The 15,884-nt window shown below is 66.8% G+C and overlaps 6 protein-coding genes across 6 annotated transcripts; 3 read left to right on the forward strand and 3 right to left on the reverse strand.

Annotated features, from left to right (window-relative positions):
- Positions 1 to 59: 59 nt before the first annotated feature.
- On the reverse strand, positions 60 to 1,388 carry FA09DRAFT_191234 (hypothetical protein). Its single transcript, XM_025739395.1, has 4 exons — positions 840 to 1,388; positions 489 to 777; positions 243 to 379; positions 60 to 166 (listed from the first exon to the last, which is right to left on the reverse strand). The coding sequence occupies exons 1-4, from the start codon at positions 1,305 to 1,307 to the stop codon at positions 131 to 133; spliced, it is 930 nt and encodes a 309-aa protein (XP_025600864.1). The 5' UTR covers positions 1,308 to 1,388; the 3' UTR covers positions 60 to 130.
- An 848-nt stretch (positions 1,389 to 2,236) lies between these two features.
- On the forward strand, positions 2,237 to 4,141 carry FA09DRAFT_336707 (putative ATP3-F1F0-ATPase complex, F1 gamma subunit; the record flags this gene model as incomplete). Its single annotated transcript, XM_025743914.1, has 5 exons — positions 2,237 to 2,362; positions 2,741 to 2,825; positions 3,338 to 3,769; positions 3,832 to 4,040; positions 4,097 to 4,141. The coding sequence occupies 5 exons, from the start codon at positions 2,237 to 2,239 to the stop codon at positions 4,139 to 4,141; spliced, it is 897 nt and encodes a 298-aa protein (XP_025600865.1).
- A 684-nt stretch (positions 4,142 to 4,825) lies between these two features.
- On the forward strand, positions 4,826 to 6,901 carry FA09DRAFT_293849 (hypothetical protein; the record flags this gene model as incomplete). The annotated part of the gene is made up of 9 exons (XM_025740062.1): positions 4,826 to 5,110; positions 5,179 to 5,313; positions 5,373 to 5,466; positions 5,533 to 5,670; positions 5,731 to 6,002; positions 6,057 to 6,230; positions 6,287 to 6,304; positions 6,364 to 6,533; positions 6,589 to 6,901. The coding sequence occupies 9 exons, from the start codon at positions 4,826 to 4,828 to the stop codon at positions 6,899 to 6,901; spliced, it is 1,599 nt and encodes a 532-aa protein (XP_025600866.1).
- A 289-nt stretch (positions 6,902 to 7,190) lies between these two features.
- On the reverse strand, positions 7,191 to 10,827 carry FA09DRAFT_191577 (hypothetical protein). Its single transcript, XM_025739396.1, has 4 exons — positions 10,117 to 10,827; positions 7,699 to 10,066; positions 7,459 to 7,643; positions 7,191 to 7,390 (listed from the first exon to the last, which is right to left on the reverse strand). The coding sequence occupies exons 1-4, from the start codon at positions 10,678 to 10,680 to the stop codon at positions 7,283 to 7,285; spliced, it is 3,225 nt and encodes a 1,074-aa protein (XP_025600867.1). The 5' UTR covers positions 10,681 to 10,827; the 3' UTR covers positions 7,191 to 7,282.
- A 557-nt stretch (positions 10,828 to 11,384) lies between these two features.
- On the forward strand, positions 11,385 to 13,322 carry FA09DRAFT_336710 (Actin/actin-like protein; the record flags this gene model as incomplete). The annotated part of the gene is made up of 5 exons (XM_025743915.1): positions 11,385 to 11,664; positions 12,061 to 12,259; positions 12,340 to 12,850; positions 12,914 to 13,090; positions 13,158 to 13,322. 5 exons carry the CDS (start codon positions 11,385 to 11,387, stop codon positions 13,320 to 13,322), a joined length of 1,332 nt encoding a protein of 443 aa, XP_025600868.1.
- A 345-nt stretch (positions 13,323 to 13,667) lies between these two features.
- On the reverse strand, positions 13,668 to 15,690 carry FA09DRAFT_358644 (hypothetical protein; the record flags this gene model as incomplete). Its single annotated transcript, XM_025744989.1, has 3 exons — positions 15,243 to 15,690; positions 14,551 to 15,186; positions 13,668 to 14,497 (listed from the first exon to the last, which is right to left on the reverse strand). Exons 1-3 carry the CDS (start codon positions 15,526 to 15,528, stop codon positions 13,668 to 13,670), a joined length of 1,752 nt encoding a protein of 583 aa, XP_025600869.1. The 5' UTR covers positions 15,529 to 15,690.
- Positions 15,691 to 15,884: the final 194 nt, after the last annotated feature.

The raw sequence follows: 15,884 nt of genomic DNA on the forward strand, positions 1-15,884 counted from the left end.
CTCGGCGCCAGGCAAGCTCGTGCCACGGACCTGATGTGATTTGGCGAGTGAAGCCAGCTGAGAAATAGTACAGTGAAGAGGCATGTCTGTGCGATGTGTGGGCGATGGCGCGGCGACAGCACCGGGCTTTTTAGGTCTGAGCGCGCATCTTGCTGCGCCGTCCGGTCTGGAAGGGCAGGCCGAGGTGAGCTGAGCTGTCTCGACATGCCGGCGCTTGGCTAAGCGCAACGGCCGACACGCACCTGAGCCTGGAAACCCGTCTTGATCGTCGTGACGGAGCGCTGCGAGCCGCATGCCTCGCACACCATGAAGAAGATGCGGTTCTCCTTCTTGAGAAGCGTCCGCGGCGATTTGCAGGTCTTGCACGTCACGTATTCGACTGGCGAGTGGAGCAAGGCCAAAGGTCAGCTGCCGCTCGCTTGCTTAGAGGCTGCGCTCGTCTGTGGCCGAGGCAGCCCACGGGCGCCGTTCCGCCGGCTGAGACTCACTGATGTATCTCCGCAGCACGTGCTCAATCTGCTTCGGCTGGAAGCGACCCTTGATGACGAGCCGTTGCGCACCATCGACGGAGCCCTCCGTGCCCAGCTCGGAGAAGAGGTACTGGATGACGTGGTCGGGCTGGCGGTGCATGCGCTTGCAGATCTCGACAATGTTGGCAAACACCGTCTTCTTGCTGCCGTCGCGCAGCACCGACGGCGGCACCATGGTGTACTTCTTCTTCTCGCCTGCCAGCGCCGGGTTCTGTGCGCGCAGCGTGGAGAAGACACGACCGAGCAGCTAGACAGGGCACCAGGGGTCAACTGAGAAGCACAGCGCTCGTGTTCAGGGGCACGGCTCACCTCCTGGTATGTGTAGTCGCGGTCCGTGCCGTGCCACGTCTCCTCTGCCTCCTTCTCCTCCTCGTCCTCGCCCTCCTGCCGGAACGGGTCGTCTCCGAGGTCCTCGTCCTCCTCGCCGCCCGCGCCGCCCGCCTTCTCCGCGCCGCCCTCATCGCCGACAATCTCCTTCTCGAACGCCTCCAGGTCGAAGGCGCCCTTCTTCGACTTTTTCTTCTTCTTCATCATGCCGAAGTCGAGGTCGTCGCCTGCAGCCGCCGCCGCATCCTTGTCCGCGTTGTCGGCCGAGACCTGCTCCAGCGGCACGCCGTCGCCTGTCACGGCCGGCGTCTCCTGGGGCGTACCATCCTGGCGGGACAGCAAGGTGGTTAATCCCTGCGCTCTCGCCGAGCTGGGTCCATGCAGTGGGCGTCGCCTTGTGGACGCTGGCCGCCAGCTGCGCCCGCCCCGCCGTGGTGACGCACTCCACATCGCTGCGTCCACTCGCTCGGCGTCTGGAGCTGCGAGAGGCGCCAGCGATGTACAGCAGCCCAAGAGCGTCGCGCATATACTTGACGCTCCCGCTGTCCGAATCTTCGCCCCAGCACCCTTGCTCACTGCCGCCAGCGCTCCGTCCGGGCCCGCGCGCACGACTCACCAGCTCAAAGTCAAGCGGCAGGGCCTTCTTCTTCTTTTTCTTCTTCAGGTCGCCGAAGCCCAGGTCCTCTGGCTCGTCTGCGACCTTCTCGACGGTGTCTGCGACGGCGCTGGCCGCCGGCGGCTCGGCGACCTCGGCGGCGGCCTTCTCGCTCTCGACGGGCGCGGCGGGCGCGTCCAGCGCGTCGAGCTCGGAGAGGTCGAGCTGCTTCTTGGCCTTCTTCTTCCGGAGCGACGGGTCGAACATTGGCTCAGACATGCTGGGCCAGGGGTGTGCGGTGCGGTGTGAGGTGGTGGGTGGTGGCAGTGGTGGAGTGGAGCCGGCTCAGCCACCTGTCGCCCGAGGCCATGCATGACTAGGCGGCGGCCGAAGCGCGTCACTCGCCCGAGCACAACGAGAAGCTCAGCCGAGCGCCGCCCAAGCCAGACTCTTACTGAGCTGGGAGCCGGCCGCCTGGCGGAGGCCGAGCGCGACTCCCGCGCGCCCGGTGCTGGGGCGCGTCTCGCGGCCGTCTGCGAGACGTCGGGCAGGCAAGCCAGCAGGCGCGCCACGTGCCGGCGCGGGTGGACACGGCGGCGCTGCCGCCCATCGCCAGCGTGCGGTGCTGCTGGCGGCGCGCCGGGCGCACAAGCTTCGCACGGCGGCGGCCGAAGCGGCAGGCGTCATCGCCATCGGCCGTTGCTGCTCGCTGCCTGATCTCCACCACCCTCCTCTCCCCTCTCCGCACATCATGGCTTCTCTGTCTCGTGCCTCGCGCCCCGCCATGCGCGCCCTGGCCGCCGCGCCCGCTGCGCCGCGTGCCTTCCACGCCAGCGCCACGCAGTGCGCCACGCTGCGCGAGCTTGAGGGCCGCGTCAAGAGTGTCAAGAACATCGAGAAGATCACCAAGGTGCGCAGCGCCGGCATGCCAAGAACCAGGTGGATAGCTGCGCAAAGAGAGCGAAGACGCACTGCTGGAGACAGATTGATAGGAGCGTGCGAGAGCATGCGCCCCAAGCGCTGCCTTGAGGTGCAGCTAGAGGTTGTACGGCAGGGCCCCGGCGATGTTTGCCTCGCAGGCTCACAGCCGCCAAGGCCGCCGGACGGCGCATCATCCGGCTGTCGCAGAGGCTGTCGCTGAGCTCTGTCTGTGCGCACTCTGCGATGCCTGTGCACAGTATCATGCGCTCGGTTCACATGGGAGATGAGCGAGCGAAGCAGCGAAGCTGACCCATTCTTCTCCCTCTCTTCTCCTCTCGCCTTCGCTGTCTGCCCTTGACGTCTGCAGTCGATGATGATGATTGCCTCGACGAAGCTGGCCAAGGCGCAGCGCGCCATGAACGCGGCCAAAGTGTACGGCGAGGCCAACAACGGTGAGTGGTGCTAGCCACGCGGAACTGCGGGCGGGGGCACATGAGGCGGGCAAATTGGCGAGGCTGGGCGGAAGGCAACACGAGCGAGACGACGAGAGCAGGGCCGATTACCACAGCCAGGAGGAGATCGGGTCGGACCACGGCACGCAGGGACATGAACGGGCGTCGAGGTCGAGGCTCGGTCCTGCAGCGGACCACGCTTGTCCATTCAGGCGGCGGCATCGCATGGCCGCTGTGGACTGAGCGCTTGGCATTAGGCCGCGTCGTCTGGTATCAGGTCGCGTTGTCACGAACAAGTCTGCGCCGGCAGGACAGCCAGACCGGCCATGTGGTGCAACCTGGGAGGGCAGGCGGTGTGGAGAGTGGAGCAGCTGGACGAGTCGCTAGCGCTGTCATGCCATGCGTTGCCCTGCACGTGCGGCTGCTCCCGGGGCCGCTTGCACTCGCCGTGTCACTGTGCAGTCGCAGGCGATCCAGCGTGCACAGCGGTGCTCACGCTCGCCCCTCTCCAGAGATCTTCAAGAACTCCGAGGCCGTGTCTCCCTCGGGCGGCAAGGAGCTGTTCATCGTCGTCTCGTCCGACAAGGGCCTGTGCGGTGGTATCCACTCGTCGGTGGCGCGTCGCGTGCGCTCCGAGATGGCCAAGCTCGGCGGTGAGGCTGCCGTCTCGACCGAGACGACCGAGGGCCCCAAGATTGTCGTGCTCGGCGAGAAGACCAAGGCGCAGCTGGCCCGTGCCCTGCCCAAGAACGTCAGCCTGAGCTTCAACCAGATCGGCAAGGACGTGCCGACCTTCGCCGACGCGAGCGCCATTGCCGACCAGATCGTGTCCAGCGGCCTCTCGTTCGACAAGGTCAACATTGTGTACAACGCCTACGTCTCTGCCATCGCCTTCGAGTCGCGCATCATGGAGGTCTTCTCCGAGGGCGCGCTCCGTGACGCACGTGCGTAGATGCCCTGGCCCTCTCACCTCTGCCTGCCCGCTCACCCTCATGCGTCACCACAGCCAACTTCGGCGCCTACGAGCTCGAGGAGGACACGGTCAAGGACCTGGCCGAGTTCTCGCTCGCCAACGCCATCTACGCCGCGCTCGTCGAGGGCCACGCCGCCGAGATCAACTCGAAGCGCAACGCCATGGACAACGCCTCGAAGAACGCCGGCGACATGATCAGCAACCTGCAGATGCAGTACAACCGCGGTCGCCAGGCCACCATTGTGAGTGGAGCAGCGCGTAGAGAGGAGAGCGAGGCTGACGCAGGATGCGGCGACAGACTAACGAGCTCGTCGACATTATCACCGGTGCCTCGGCGCTCTAAAGTGCGAGCTTGGACGCTGCCTGCCACACCACGCCGCTCGGCGTGCGACGGTGCACCATGGGCGACGCACTTGCGCCTGGGCACTGTGACGCCGGAGAGGTGTGCTAGAATGAATGCCTTCGCTTGATGCACAGCGAAAGGAGTGGAGCGTGAGACGGCGCGCCCTCCATCAGTATGAGGCAGCCAGAGGCTTGGAGAGTGGCGTGGTCCAAGAGCTGCCGAGCAGGCGGCCCTCGTCTGGCCGCCTGAGCTCGCCTGCGTCATATCAGCCAGTGCAGCATATCCGCTGGGCGTATCGCATACGCGGTGTGCTGTCTGTGCTCCGCTGTGTGAATGCCGATGGACAGGGCGAGAGAGCGCTGGAGAGGGCATCCGGAGGGGGCTGCAAGGAGCTCACTGCTGAGCGCGTCGACGGCGCACGGACCGCAGCTGCGTCAGCCTCGGACGCGCCGCCGCGCTTCTTCCCGACCCTCCACAACCTCAGCGCGCCCTTCCTGCTCCGCCATGCGCCTTTCACTGCTCCTCTTCTGCGCCCTCGCAGCGCTGCATCCTCGCGATGTCGCCGCGCTGCATGCACCCGGCCATCTGGCGCCGCACATCCACTCGCTGCACGCCGCGCGGCAGCGTGCTGCTGCCGCCTCGCCCGAGTCCGTCGCGCCGCCGCCCTCGTTCCGCGGGCGGCAGATGCCCTTCTCGCACCTCTTCCCCTCCGCTGCAAAGTCACACATCCGCAACGGCACCTTCACCCAGCCGCTCGACCACTTCGACGGCTCCACGAACGTCACGTTCGAGCAGCGCTTCTGGTACACGCTCGAGCATCTCGATGCGAAGCGCAAGCCCGACAGCGTCGTGCCGCTCATCGTGTACGACGGCGGCGAGACGAGCGGTGACAATCGCTTGAGCAATCTGCGCAGCGGCGTGGTGAATGACATTGCAAGGGCGGTGCAGGGCATCCCGATCATCCTGGAGGTGAGTGCGACACACGTGGGGCTCCATCGCACGGCAGGGCGGTCCACTGACGTGCGCCGATGCACCAGCATCGCTACTACGGCGAGTCCTTCCCCGACCGCAAGCTCATCGGGCCTGGAGAGGCGTGGCGCGTGGACCAGCTGCGCTGGCTCAACAACCGCCAGGCGCTCGAGGACTCTGCGCGCTTCGTGCGCGAGCTGAAGGTGGGCTTGACTTGGGCCACTCGCGGCTTGCGGAACGCTGATCCGGTGACTGGTGAAAGATCAAGGGCGTGGAGGATGATCTGAGAGCACCGCATCAGCCCGTCATCTACTACGGCGGCTCGTACGCCGGCACACGGGCGGCGCACATGCGCGGTGAGCAGGTCACCTCCTCCCTCTCGTCATTGCTCTGCTGCTGACGCCGGGACGTGACTCGCGCAGCGCTGTACCCCGATGTGATCTTTGGCGGCATCGCCTCGTCCGCCGTGCTGGCCGCCATCGATGACTTCCCGGCATACTTTGCGCCGATCGCCCGAGGCAGCACGAGCGACTGCACGCAGAGCCTGCAGAGCGCCATCGGTACGTGCACCCTTCTTTACTCCCCAAGCACGCTCACACTCACGCTGCTCGTCTGTGCAGCATGGATGGACAGCATCCTCGCGCCCGAGCCCGAGCGCGGACAGGTGCAGCCGCTGCGCTCTCTTGCCGCCACACAGCAGCTGCAGTCCCTCTTCGGCCTCTCGGAGCTCTCGGACCCCGCCGACTTTGCCAATGCCCTCACCTCGCTGCTGGGCTCTTTTCAAGGACTCAACTGGGATGCTCATCAGCGCGATCCCACGTGGACGTCGTACTGCCGCAATGCGACGCGCAACCCCTTCTCGGGACCGCTGCCGCCGACCGACGGCTCGTACGTGCCGCCGTCGAAGAAGGAGATTGCAGCGATGCACTTCCTGCCTGACGAGAAGCACGAGCCAATCGAGGGCCGCGAGGTGCCGCTGGAGGTCTCGCGTCTGGCAACGTTCATGCGCAAGAGCATCGTCGAGCCGTGCACGAAAAAAGAGTCGGCCGAGGAATGCTTTGGCACGGGCGACTGGACGCGCTACACAAACGTGACGGGCTTGGACGACCTCAGCGAGCGCGTGAGTCGCCTCTGACAATGACGCGTATGCAATGCTGAGCGCTTCTGCATCCACAGGTGTCCTGGACGTTCCAGGTGTGTCGATGTCCCCCGCTCACTCCCTGCAGCTCGCTGATCATCCCGCTCTTGCACAGTACTGCACCACCTGGGGCTTCCTGCAGACGTCGCCGCGCGTGAGCACGCCTGCAAAGGACGCACGCACGTACCACGTCTCGATGCCCAAGCTGCTCTCCGCGCTCGTCGACCGCGAGTACATGAGCCGCGTGTGTCGCCAAGGCTTCCCGGCCGGCGAGCACTACAAGATGTGCGTGTTGAGTACGACGGCGGAGCTAAGCAGCTTGCTGACCTTCTCGTCGCAGGCCCGAGTCACCCAACGTGGACTGGGTCAACGAGCTGGGCTCCTTTGCCCTCTCCTCGTCGCGTCTCGCCATCATCAACGGCCAGTACGATCCATGGCGTCCCGCCAGTGGTCACTCAGAGGAGTACGCCTTCGGCGGCGCGCGTCATGACTCGCTCGACCGGCCCTTTATCCTCATCCCGGACTGCTGGCACCACTGCGACTCCAACACGCAGCGCAAGGACGGCGATGCGCCGCCCAAGCGCGTCGCCGACGTGCAGGCGCGCGAGGTGCAGTTCGTCAAGCACTGGCTGCAGAGCTTTGAGCGCAAGTAGACTGATAATGAATGGGCTTCGGCACGGAATTGAAGGTGGTAAGGGGTATTTGATGGGGTGGGTGGCCGCAGGAGAGGCCAGGGGCCAAGGCTTGCCAGCATTTTGCTGGTGCGCCTCGTGCCCGAGAAAGCGTGTGACATCCTTAAGCGGGGCCCTGCAGCTGCGCTTCAAGGCGCGCGATCTCCTTCTTGAGGTTCTCGGCCTCCGCCTCTTCCTGCTGTGGACGGCGTGTAGGGTCAGCCTCGAGTCGCGAAGCAGGAGCACGCGCCGCTCACCTGCGCATAGCTCAGCTCCAGCTTGGCCGAGCGCAGAGCCTCGTCTGCCTGCTCCGCGTACGCCTTTGCCGTAGCCAGCTCCTCCTCAAGCGTCTGGCGTGCAGGGTCAGCATGAGCGGTGCCCGGCGCGTAGCGGCTGCGGTCCACACACCTGCTTGGCCTCGGCGTGCTGCTTCGTGAGATACTCGAGCTTCTGGTTGTGCAGATTGTGCAGCTGGCGAGGAGGGGCCACAGTCAGTGACTGACGCCAAGCAGAGCTCGGAGGCGCCACGCTCAGCTCACCTCGATCAGATCCTCGGACGCGTCCGACGGCACATTGACCACCGGCGTGGCCGCCTTGCTCTCAGCGGCACGAGCACGCGCCTGCGCCTCGTTGACCTGCCGCTCGGCGGCGTTGAGCTGGTCCTGCAGCGCCATGAGCGACTGTGCGTCCTGCGTGTGCTTGGAGATGTGCCGCTGCACCTCCCCTGCGTGAGAGCATGAGCAAGAGCGCCAGGCACAGGCGACAGCGCCAAGACTCACTCTCGTGCGCGACTTTGAGCTCCTTGATGTCCTTTGCCCGGCGGTCGGCGCCCTCCTGCATCATGCTGCGCTGCGCATTGGCCATCTCGTCGAGCTGACCGGCGAAGGCACCTTGTGTCTGAGCGAGCGCCTCCTGGCTGTCGCGCAGCTCTGCCTTCAGGCGCTCCAGCTCGGCCGCCGTGCCGTTCGAAGCATGGGCTGCGGCTGCGTCTGCTGCACGGGACTTCTGCACCTCGGCCTCGGCCGAGGTAGCGCGCTTCTCGAGCGCCTGACGTGCCTCCGAGGCACGGCCTGCCTCGTCCTTGAGCGACTTGAGCTGCGCCGAGACGCGCTCGAGCTCCTCGCGTGCGGCTGTCAGCTCGTTGCCGTGCGAGGAGGCGGCCTCGTCCTGACTTGTGCGCAGCATCTCCGCCAGGTTGGCCGCGTGCTCGCTCTGCACAGTCTCAAGACGCTCGTCAAAGGCACGCTGCTGGCTCTCGAGCTGGGCACGCAGCGAGGCCACTTCCTGCTCAAAGGCCTGAGCAGCATCGCCGCCCGACCTGCGCGACGACTCGAGTGCCGCATCGTGCGTCGAGCGCAGCTCGTCGAGACTTTTCTCGTGTGTGGCGCTCAGCTCAGAGTGTGTCGCCTCGCGTGCCTGCTTAACGGCGTCGTCCAGAGTCGTCGCGTGATCAGCTCGCAGCTGCTCGAGAGCAGAGCCGTGCTGCGTCCTGAGCGCGTCCAGCTCCTGTTGCAGCTGTGCTGCATCGCCGCCGGTACGACGGGCCGAGTCGAGGTCCTGCTGCAGCTGCTCGACTGTGGCAGCGTCTTGCTGTGCTGCCGCGAGCCGCTGCTTGATGTCGTCCAGCTCGACCTGCAGCTTCTGAGCGTCGCTGGCGCCGGCCGTTGCCTCGTCGACTTGCCGTTTCAGCGACGCGAGCTCCGACTCCAGCGAGTCTGCGTCGCGGGCACGGGATCTTGCTTGGCCGAGCTCGCCTCGCAGCGTCTCGGCGTCGCTGGCGCGCCGTTCCGCCTCGTCCAGCTGGGACTGCAGCGTGTCCCGCTCCTTCTGGACGTCCTCGAGCTGCGAGGTGAGCGCCTTTAGCTCGCCTTGAGCCGTCGCCGCATCTGCGGTGCCAGCCTTTGCTGCCGTCAGCTCGTCCTGCAGCGCATTCAGCTGACCACGCAGCTGCTCCAGCTCTGCTGATGCCGAGTCGAAGTGAGAACGAGCGGAGTCGCGCTGCGTCTTGACGTCGTCGAGCTCGTCCTGCAGCGCATTCAGCTGACCACGCAGCTGCTCCAGCTCTGCTGATGCCGAGTCGAAGTGAGAACGAGCGGAGTCGCGCTGCGTCTTGACGTCGTCGAGCTCGGAACGCAGCGCCCGGACTTCGCCACGCAGCTGCTCCTGCTCTGCCGATGCTGAGTCGGAGCTAGAACGAATGGAGTCACGCTGCGCCTTGATGTCGTCTAGCTCGGACTGCAGCGCCTGGACTTCGCCACGCAGCTGCTCCTGCTCCGCCGATGCTGAGTCTGAGCGAGCACGAGCGGCGTCGCTGTGAGCAGCCTCTGCGTCCTGCAGTTGCTTCTTGGCGCCTGCGAGTTCCGCCTCGAGCTCCCCGACTCGCTCGCCGGTGGGACGTCCCTGCAGCTCGGACTTGAGCTGCTCCAGCTCTTGCTGGAGCGCTGCGTCTCCCTCGGGATCTGCAGGCGCCGTCTCCTTCTTGTCGAGCTCTGACTGCAGACTCTCCAGCTTGGCGTCGCGTGCCTCGACCTCCTTCTCGAGACGGGCGATCTCCTCGCGGAACTCCGACGCCGTCTTTGGCTTGGTGCCAGCAGCAGCGGCGCTCGTGGGCGTGACGCTGCTGCGAGGAGCGGCCGGGCGCGTCGAGGCCGTAGTGCTGGTGCTGGCGGAGCTGAGGCGACGGGCAGACGTGGCAGTGCCGGACAGCGGCGGGCGCGTCGCGGTGGTGCTCGGCGGGCGCGCGGCCGCAGCGCCGGTCGCTGAACGAGCCACAGCCGTGGCGCCGGATGTCGATGCAGCGAGCGGCTTCTTTACCGGCGTGCTGGCGGCGCTGGAGCTGGCAGGCACGCCCGGCTTGCGCACGGCGGCGCTGCTGGCGGCAGGCGTCGTGCGTGCCGCAGCCGTGCCGACCGTCGACGGGCGCGCCGCTGCGGTGCGAGTGGCCGTCGCAGACACTGCAGGCTTGGCAGCTCCAGCAGCAGCAGGCTTGGCGGCGGCAGTCGTGCGTGCTGCAGCGGTGCCGACAGCTGGCCGGGCGGCCGTCGTGGTGGTGCGAGCAGCAGGCACAGCCGGCTTGCCTGCCACGCTCGAGCGCGGCGCCGCTGTGCCTGTCGTGCCTGCTGGCTTGACGCCTGGCCGCACTGCTGGCTGTGCAATGTGTCAGAGAGGACACCCAGGATGGCAGACAGGCAGCTCACCTTGACGCCGGCCGTCAGCGGCGCACGCACGCCGGGCTTTGCGGCGCCGGCGGCTGCAGGCTTCTTGGGCGTGCCGGCCACCGAGCCGGGCGCCTTGGCAGCCGGTGCGGCATCTGCAGACGGCGCAGGCGAGACGACGCCGTTGCCTGTGTGCTCAGGCGATGCGCTGCCGTTGCCCTCTGGCGCCTCGGCGCCGTCGGCGTGCTCCTCATCATCGTGTGCCGCGGCGCCGTCGAGCGAGCCGTCGAGCGAGGCGGGCGCGCCGTCAGCGTCGGTGAGGACGGGCGAGGCGACGCCTTCGGAGCTTGCGAGCTCGGCGGCGGGTGGAGAGGACATGTGGGTGGTGCGTTGGGGTGCGGAATGGTGGGAGAAGGTGAGAGAAGCGCGGCGCGGCGGCGAGAGAGCAAGGCGCGGCGGACCGGGAGCGGCGGCACGCGCGCGAGAACGAGGGCGAGCGCACCGCGTCAGATCCCGCAGACTGCCGCAGCTCGCGCTTTGCCGCAGCACTTCATCCCACCATGGCTCGGCACGTCTCCTGTCCAGCAGCGGGACGCATGCAGTCATGCGGCAGCATGGCTCTCAGCCGCAGCGGGCGAGGTAGCTTCCGCCCTTGGAAGGCGGCTCGCGCGTTCTGTTGTTCGCTGGCAGCCGCAGCGCGCCATGGCGCGTGCGCGAGACAGAGAGGCGCACACTGGCGGCGTGCCTCCATCCCTCTCGCACGAGAGATGCGGCACAAGCAACACCCGAGACCCTCGCCGGCCAGCCTCTGCACCCGACGAGCGCGAAGACGCTGACTGGAAGGATGTGAGAGGCTCTGAATGAGCTCAGAGGTGCTCGGAGATGCTCTCTGCACCCTGAATGACTTGGCGTCTGCGGTTGGGGTCGAGCGAAGGGCGGCAAACCCAAACGCGCTGCAGTGTCTGTGAGCGTCCTGCGACGTGCTCGTCCCTCTCACGCTATCACGCATCCTGGCTACCCGCCCGAAAGCAGCACTACGATATAGGCACAGATATCCTCCGCATTCTGAGCGCAAACGACAGCCGCCTTTATCGCCCAGATGCGACCCACGACGACATTCTGGGCATGGACCGGACCGGCGGAGGCGTGGGAGCGGGCGTGCGCGTCTTGTAGTCGCCAATACAACGCAAGTTGAAGTCACTCTACCCGTCGCGTCGCGCGCCCAGGCCTCGAGTCGAGCTCGCCGACCTTCGCACGCGCCAGGCCGCTCCTTCCTTCCGCATCCCCTCCTCCCACTCTCGATCCGCATCATGCCCGGCATCTACGGCGGCGACGACGTCTCCGCCATCGTGCTCGACGCCGGCACCTCTACGTTCCGCGGCGGCTGGGCCGGCGACGACGCGCCGCGCGCCGTGGTGCCGACGCCGTACTCGTGGCTGCCGGCCGCTGCCAGCGAGGGCGCCGACGGCGATGGCGACGAGCAGATGGAGGGAGAGAAGAAGAAGGAGACGCGCAGGCGCTTTGTGGGAGAGCCGGGCGTGGCGTGGCGAGAGGGCGCAGAGCTGGACTCGCCGCTGCAGGACGGCATGGGTGAGTGCGGCAGCGGCAGCGCGGATGGCGAGCGCGGGCGGCGAAGATGCGGGCCATGGATGTGGGGACGCGATGCACGTCTGGGTCGCGCAAAGCTGTACAGCATGGCGCGCTCGTCAAGAGCCAAGTCTGTCGCCGGGCCGCATGGTGCGGCAGCGCGCTGCTCGAGCGACGAGCAGAGCGCTGGATGACATGCCCGGGCCTCGCCGACATGCCCAACTGGCGTCAGCGAGGACAGACGTAGCATCCGCTGGTGTCCAGCTGGCAGCTTCAAGGCGGTTTCAAGGACGTTCTTTGCTGGGCGGGACGAGCCCAGCCGCCTCTGCACGTGCGGGCGGCCGTGCTACGGTGTTCCCTCTGTCGCGCGTCATCTCACCTGCTTGCCTCCTTCCGCAGTCACGTCTCCTGAGGCCTACCTGGCGCTGGCACAGCACGTGCTGACGGGCCTACTGGGTGCGCGCGCTGAAGAGCACCCGCTCCTCCTCACCGAGCCGGCATGGGCCAGCCGCGAGAGCCGAGAGCAGATGGCGGAGCTGGCGTTCGAGCAGCTCAACGCGCCTGCTTTCTACCTGGCCAACGCGACGGTGTGCAGCTCGTGAGTCGGCATGCGATTGCGTGCACAGGGCCGGTCCTGACGCTCGTCGCTCCTGCCCTCTCGTACTTCTTCACTGCCAGCTTCGCGGCCGGCAAGCCGACGTCATTGCTGCTCGACGTCGGCGCCTCGCACGCTTCGGCAATTCCCGTCGTCGACGGCTTCGTTCTGCGCAAGGGTATCCGGCGTGCCGTCAACCTGGGCGGCGACGCCGTCTCGCGCGCGCTTCTCTACGATCTTTCCGTCTCCGCTCCTGCCGGCTCGCCGCGAAGTGGCGGCCTGGTGTCCATCGTGCCGCAGTACAACGTGCGTGCCAAGGCGGCCGTAGGTGCCGGCGCGCCCGCCGCTGCGCAGCTGCGCGACCGGCAGGCGACCGACAGCTACTCGGCCTTTGCGCGCATGCGCGTGCTGCACGAGGCAAAGGAGAGTCTGGCGCAGGTGCTCGACCTGCCATGGGACGAGGCGCAGGCCACACATCGGCCCGCCCGGCCATTCGAGTTTCCCGATGGATACAATGACCAATTCGGCGTCGAGCGCTTCCGGGCACCCGAGGTCATGTTCTCGCCGCAGCTGTGGGCCGGCAAGGGTGACGTGGTGAGTCAGACAGGAGTACGCAAAGCGGCATGCTTCCTTGCTGATCGCTCGCCCGCCTGTCAGCTGCCGAGCGGCGAGCAACACCCGTCCATTCCGCAGATCGTTCTCGATGCCATTGCCGCCACCGACGTCGACAGCCGGCCGACGCTGCTGCAGAACATCGTCTGTGTGGGCGGCGGCACCTGCATCCCCGGCTTCAACGACCGGCTGAGCTACCAGCTCAACATTGCTGCGCCTGGTGTGAGTAGCCCGTAACGCCGACATTCATCCATGCGCTCACGCTGACGCTGGCCTGGCCCACTCGCAGCAAAAGATCAAGATCCACAGCCCGGGCAACACCGTCGAGCGGCGCTACTCCGCATGGCTCGGCGGCTCCATCCTCGCCAGTCTGGGCACGTTCCACCAGCTCTGGGTCAGCAAGCAGGAGTACGAGGAGCACGGCGCGGCCATCGTGCACGCTCGCTGCCGGTGAGAAGCGCAAGGTGCGCCGCTGCCCGCCTCTCGTCTCTGGGGCCGCCGGGCACTCCTCGTTCGTCACGCCACATCGCAATGCTTCCACACGCTTCACCGGCAAAGGAGTGATTATCGGATTGCAGTAGGAGCGCGGCCAATCCAGTAGCGCGCGCAAGGTAAAGAGAGTGAGGGTGGGTGAGGTGCTGCGGCTCAGGTCTCTGTGGGTGTGATATGCTCCTGCTGGGCTGGTCTCTCGGTGTTCGAAGTGCTCTGCAGAGGGGCGTCCCCCTCTGCGTGGCCGCGAGAACGTCTTCTCGCGGACGTTGACGATCCAGGTGGGTCAATCTTCCTCTAGTCTTCCCTTCTAGGCCTTCCGCTGGGCGTGCTCGTTGAGCGCCGTCGTCCACTCGGACATCTGCGTCTTGGCAAAGTCGCCGGCGGCGGAGAGGAGCGGCTGCCAGTCGTGCTCGGCGCGCTTGCCGTGCGCGTCGGTGCTGCGACGCAAGTTGGAGCCGCCGCGGAAGAACGTCTTTGCGCCGAAGCGCATGGCGGCGCGTGCAAAGTCAGAGGCCTTGCTGCCGTTGCTGCGCTTGGCCGGCGAGGCCTGTCCCAGGGCCTCGTCGACCATGGCGCTGAAGCTCTGCCACACGGGCGCAAAGTCGTCGTGCACGTCGCGCCGCGTCCACTCGCCGTTGCCGAGCTTCTTGACCTCGGCCCAGACGGGGCTGAAGTCGGCTCGCCGCGAGAGCAGGTCGCCGTCGACGAGGAGCTCGCCCAGAATGCCGCCCGCACGCCGGGCCATCACCTCGCCGCGCTCGACGAGCTCGAGCCCATCGGCGCCGAGCAGCTCGCGCACCGCCAGCTTGGCGGCAGAGTCGACGGCCGAGGCGCTGCCTCCCGGAGCGTCCTCGGTGTCGTTCTTCTTGTTGGCCTTCTCGGCGGTGGGCGCAGCAGCGGCGGCGGTGTCATCGGAGCTGCCGGTGTACAGGCCGCTGAGCAGGTCGCCGATGGGGTCCGTCGAGGTGCTCGCGGCGTTGGCCTGCTTGGCAGGCGCGGCCGATGATGTGGCAGCGGCAGCGGTCGCGCTCTCGGTCGACGAAAGCGCGGCCATGATCTGCATGATCATCGGCAGCAGCGTCGTCATGAGGTCGGACATCATGTCGCGCTCAGCGATATCGCGACGGCCGCCGTAGCCTGCGAGGGTCCGTCAGCTATGGAGGTGGCGGCGTGGCGTCGCGCATGCTCACCAGGGCAGTTGGGCCGGTACATGCCGTCGTTCATCGTGCCCGGCGGCGGGCACTCTCCGTCGTCGGGCGAGGAGGTGCTGTTCATCTGCTGCGTCGACGAGGCCTCGTCGCTGCGCGACGACATGGGGAGCAGCGTGTTGAGGATCGCATCGACGAGGTCGCGCAGCACCGTGAGCAGGCCGGTGACGCCCGACGGCGCCTGGCGCGCCAGGATGATGTCGCGGATCTGCTCGCGCTGCTTCTGCGTCGCGGCCGCCGCCGTGGGCTTGCCGTCTTGATCGTGCTCGGCCTTGTCCTTCTGCGCCGCCTTGTCCGCCTTGTCTGCCTTCTCGGCCTTGGCCTTGCGGCTGGCCGAGTCCGCCGGCAGTGGTGCCGAGTTCGAGCTCGAGGAAGCAGAGGCAGTGGCGTTCTTGTCAGCTGCTGCGCTGGCAGTGCCGTTCTTGCTTCCAGCACTCGTCGTGGCAACGAAGGTGCACATTGAAGCATCGACCTCCTGGCCCATGAGCTGAGCCAGCAGGCACGAGATTTGCGTCAGCAGCGCCTCGGTCTCCTCGGGCGAGCTGCGGCGCGACTTGGAGCCCGGCGGGTTCTGGCCGAGCAGCGTGGTGAGGATGTCGCGCAGCGCAATGACGAGCTCTGTGAAGTGAAGAGTCAGAATGGATGAAGCCAGCACTGAGCACTGCACTACTCACGGTCAAGCAGACCGCGGCGCTCGAGGTCGCGGACGACAAGGCGCGTGCGCTCCTCGCTGCGCGGCAGGCTGGCATGCCGAGCGACGACGGCGGCGGCCTGCTCCATGACTTGTGCACGGCGGTGCATCGCCATCAAGGAGGCGCCGTGGTCGCGAGCGGCGAGGCCGGAGTGGAAGCGTGCCGCCAGCGCTGCATCTGCGGCAGCGAAGGGCGTGCGCAGCGGCGCGGCCGCACTGCGAGCCACGCCAAGCGTGAGGATGGTGACGAGGGCGGGAGAGAAGTACATGGCGGGAGTGCGAGAGGAGAGTGAGGAGGAGTAGAGTGGGGCTAGGATGAAGCAAGAGGGACTTAAGAGCGTCGAGCTATGTGAATGCGACCACCAGGGTGCGCGGGTAAGGAACGTGTGGTAGAGAGACGGAGAAGCAAAGGAGAGAAGAGCGGATGTGGGTGGCAGGCCTAGCGAGACGGGAACGGGGCAGCGCGGAGGCCAGGTCTTATAGGATCGCCACCAGTTGCCGAAAGAAGTGAGAATCACCGAGACGGCAGGCAAATGTAGGATGCTCGGCCAACGCGAGGGTGTGCTAGGGTCGAGATGTTGCACCTCGCGTAGCTAGTCTAGTGACGCTAGAGCCGCGCCCGACT

Source organism: Tilletiopsis washingtonensis (genome assembly GCF_003144115.1).
Source record: "Tilletiopsis washingtonensis strain MCA 4186 unplaced genomic scaffold FA09scaffold_3, whole genome shotgun sequence".
NCBI lineage: Eukaryota > Fungi > Basidiomycota > Exobasidiomycetes > Entylomatales > Tilletiopsis > Tilletiopsis washingtonensis.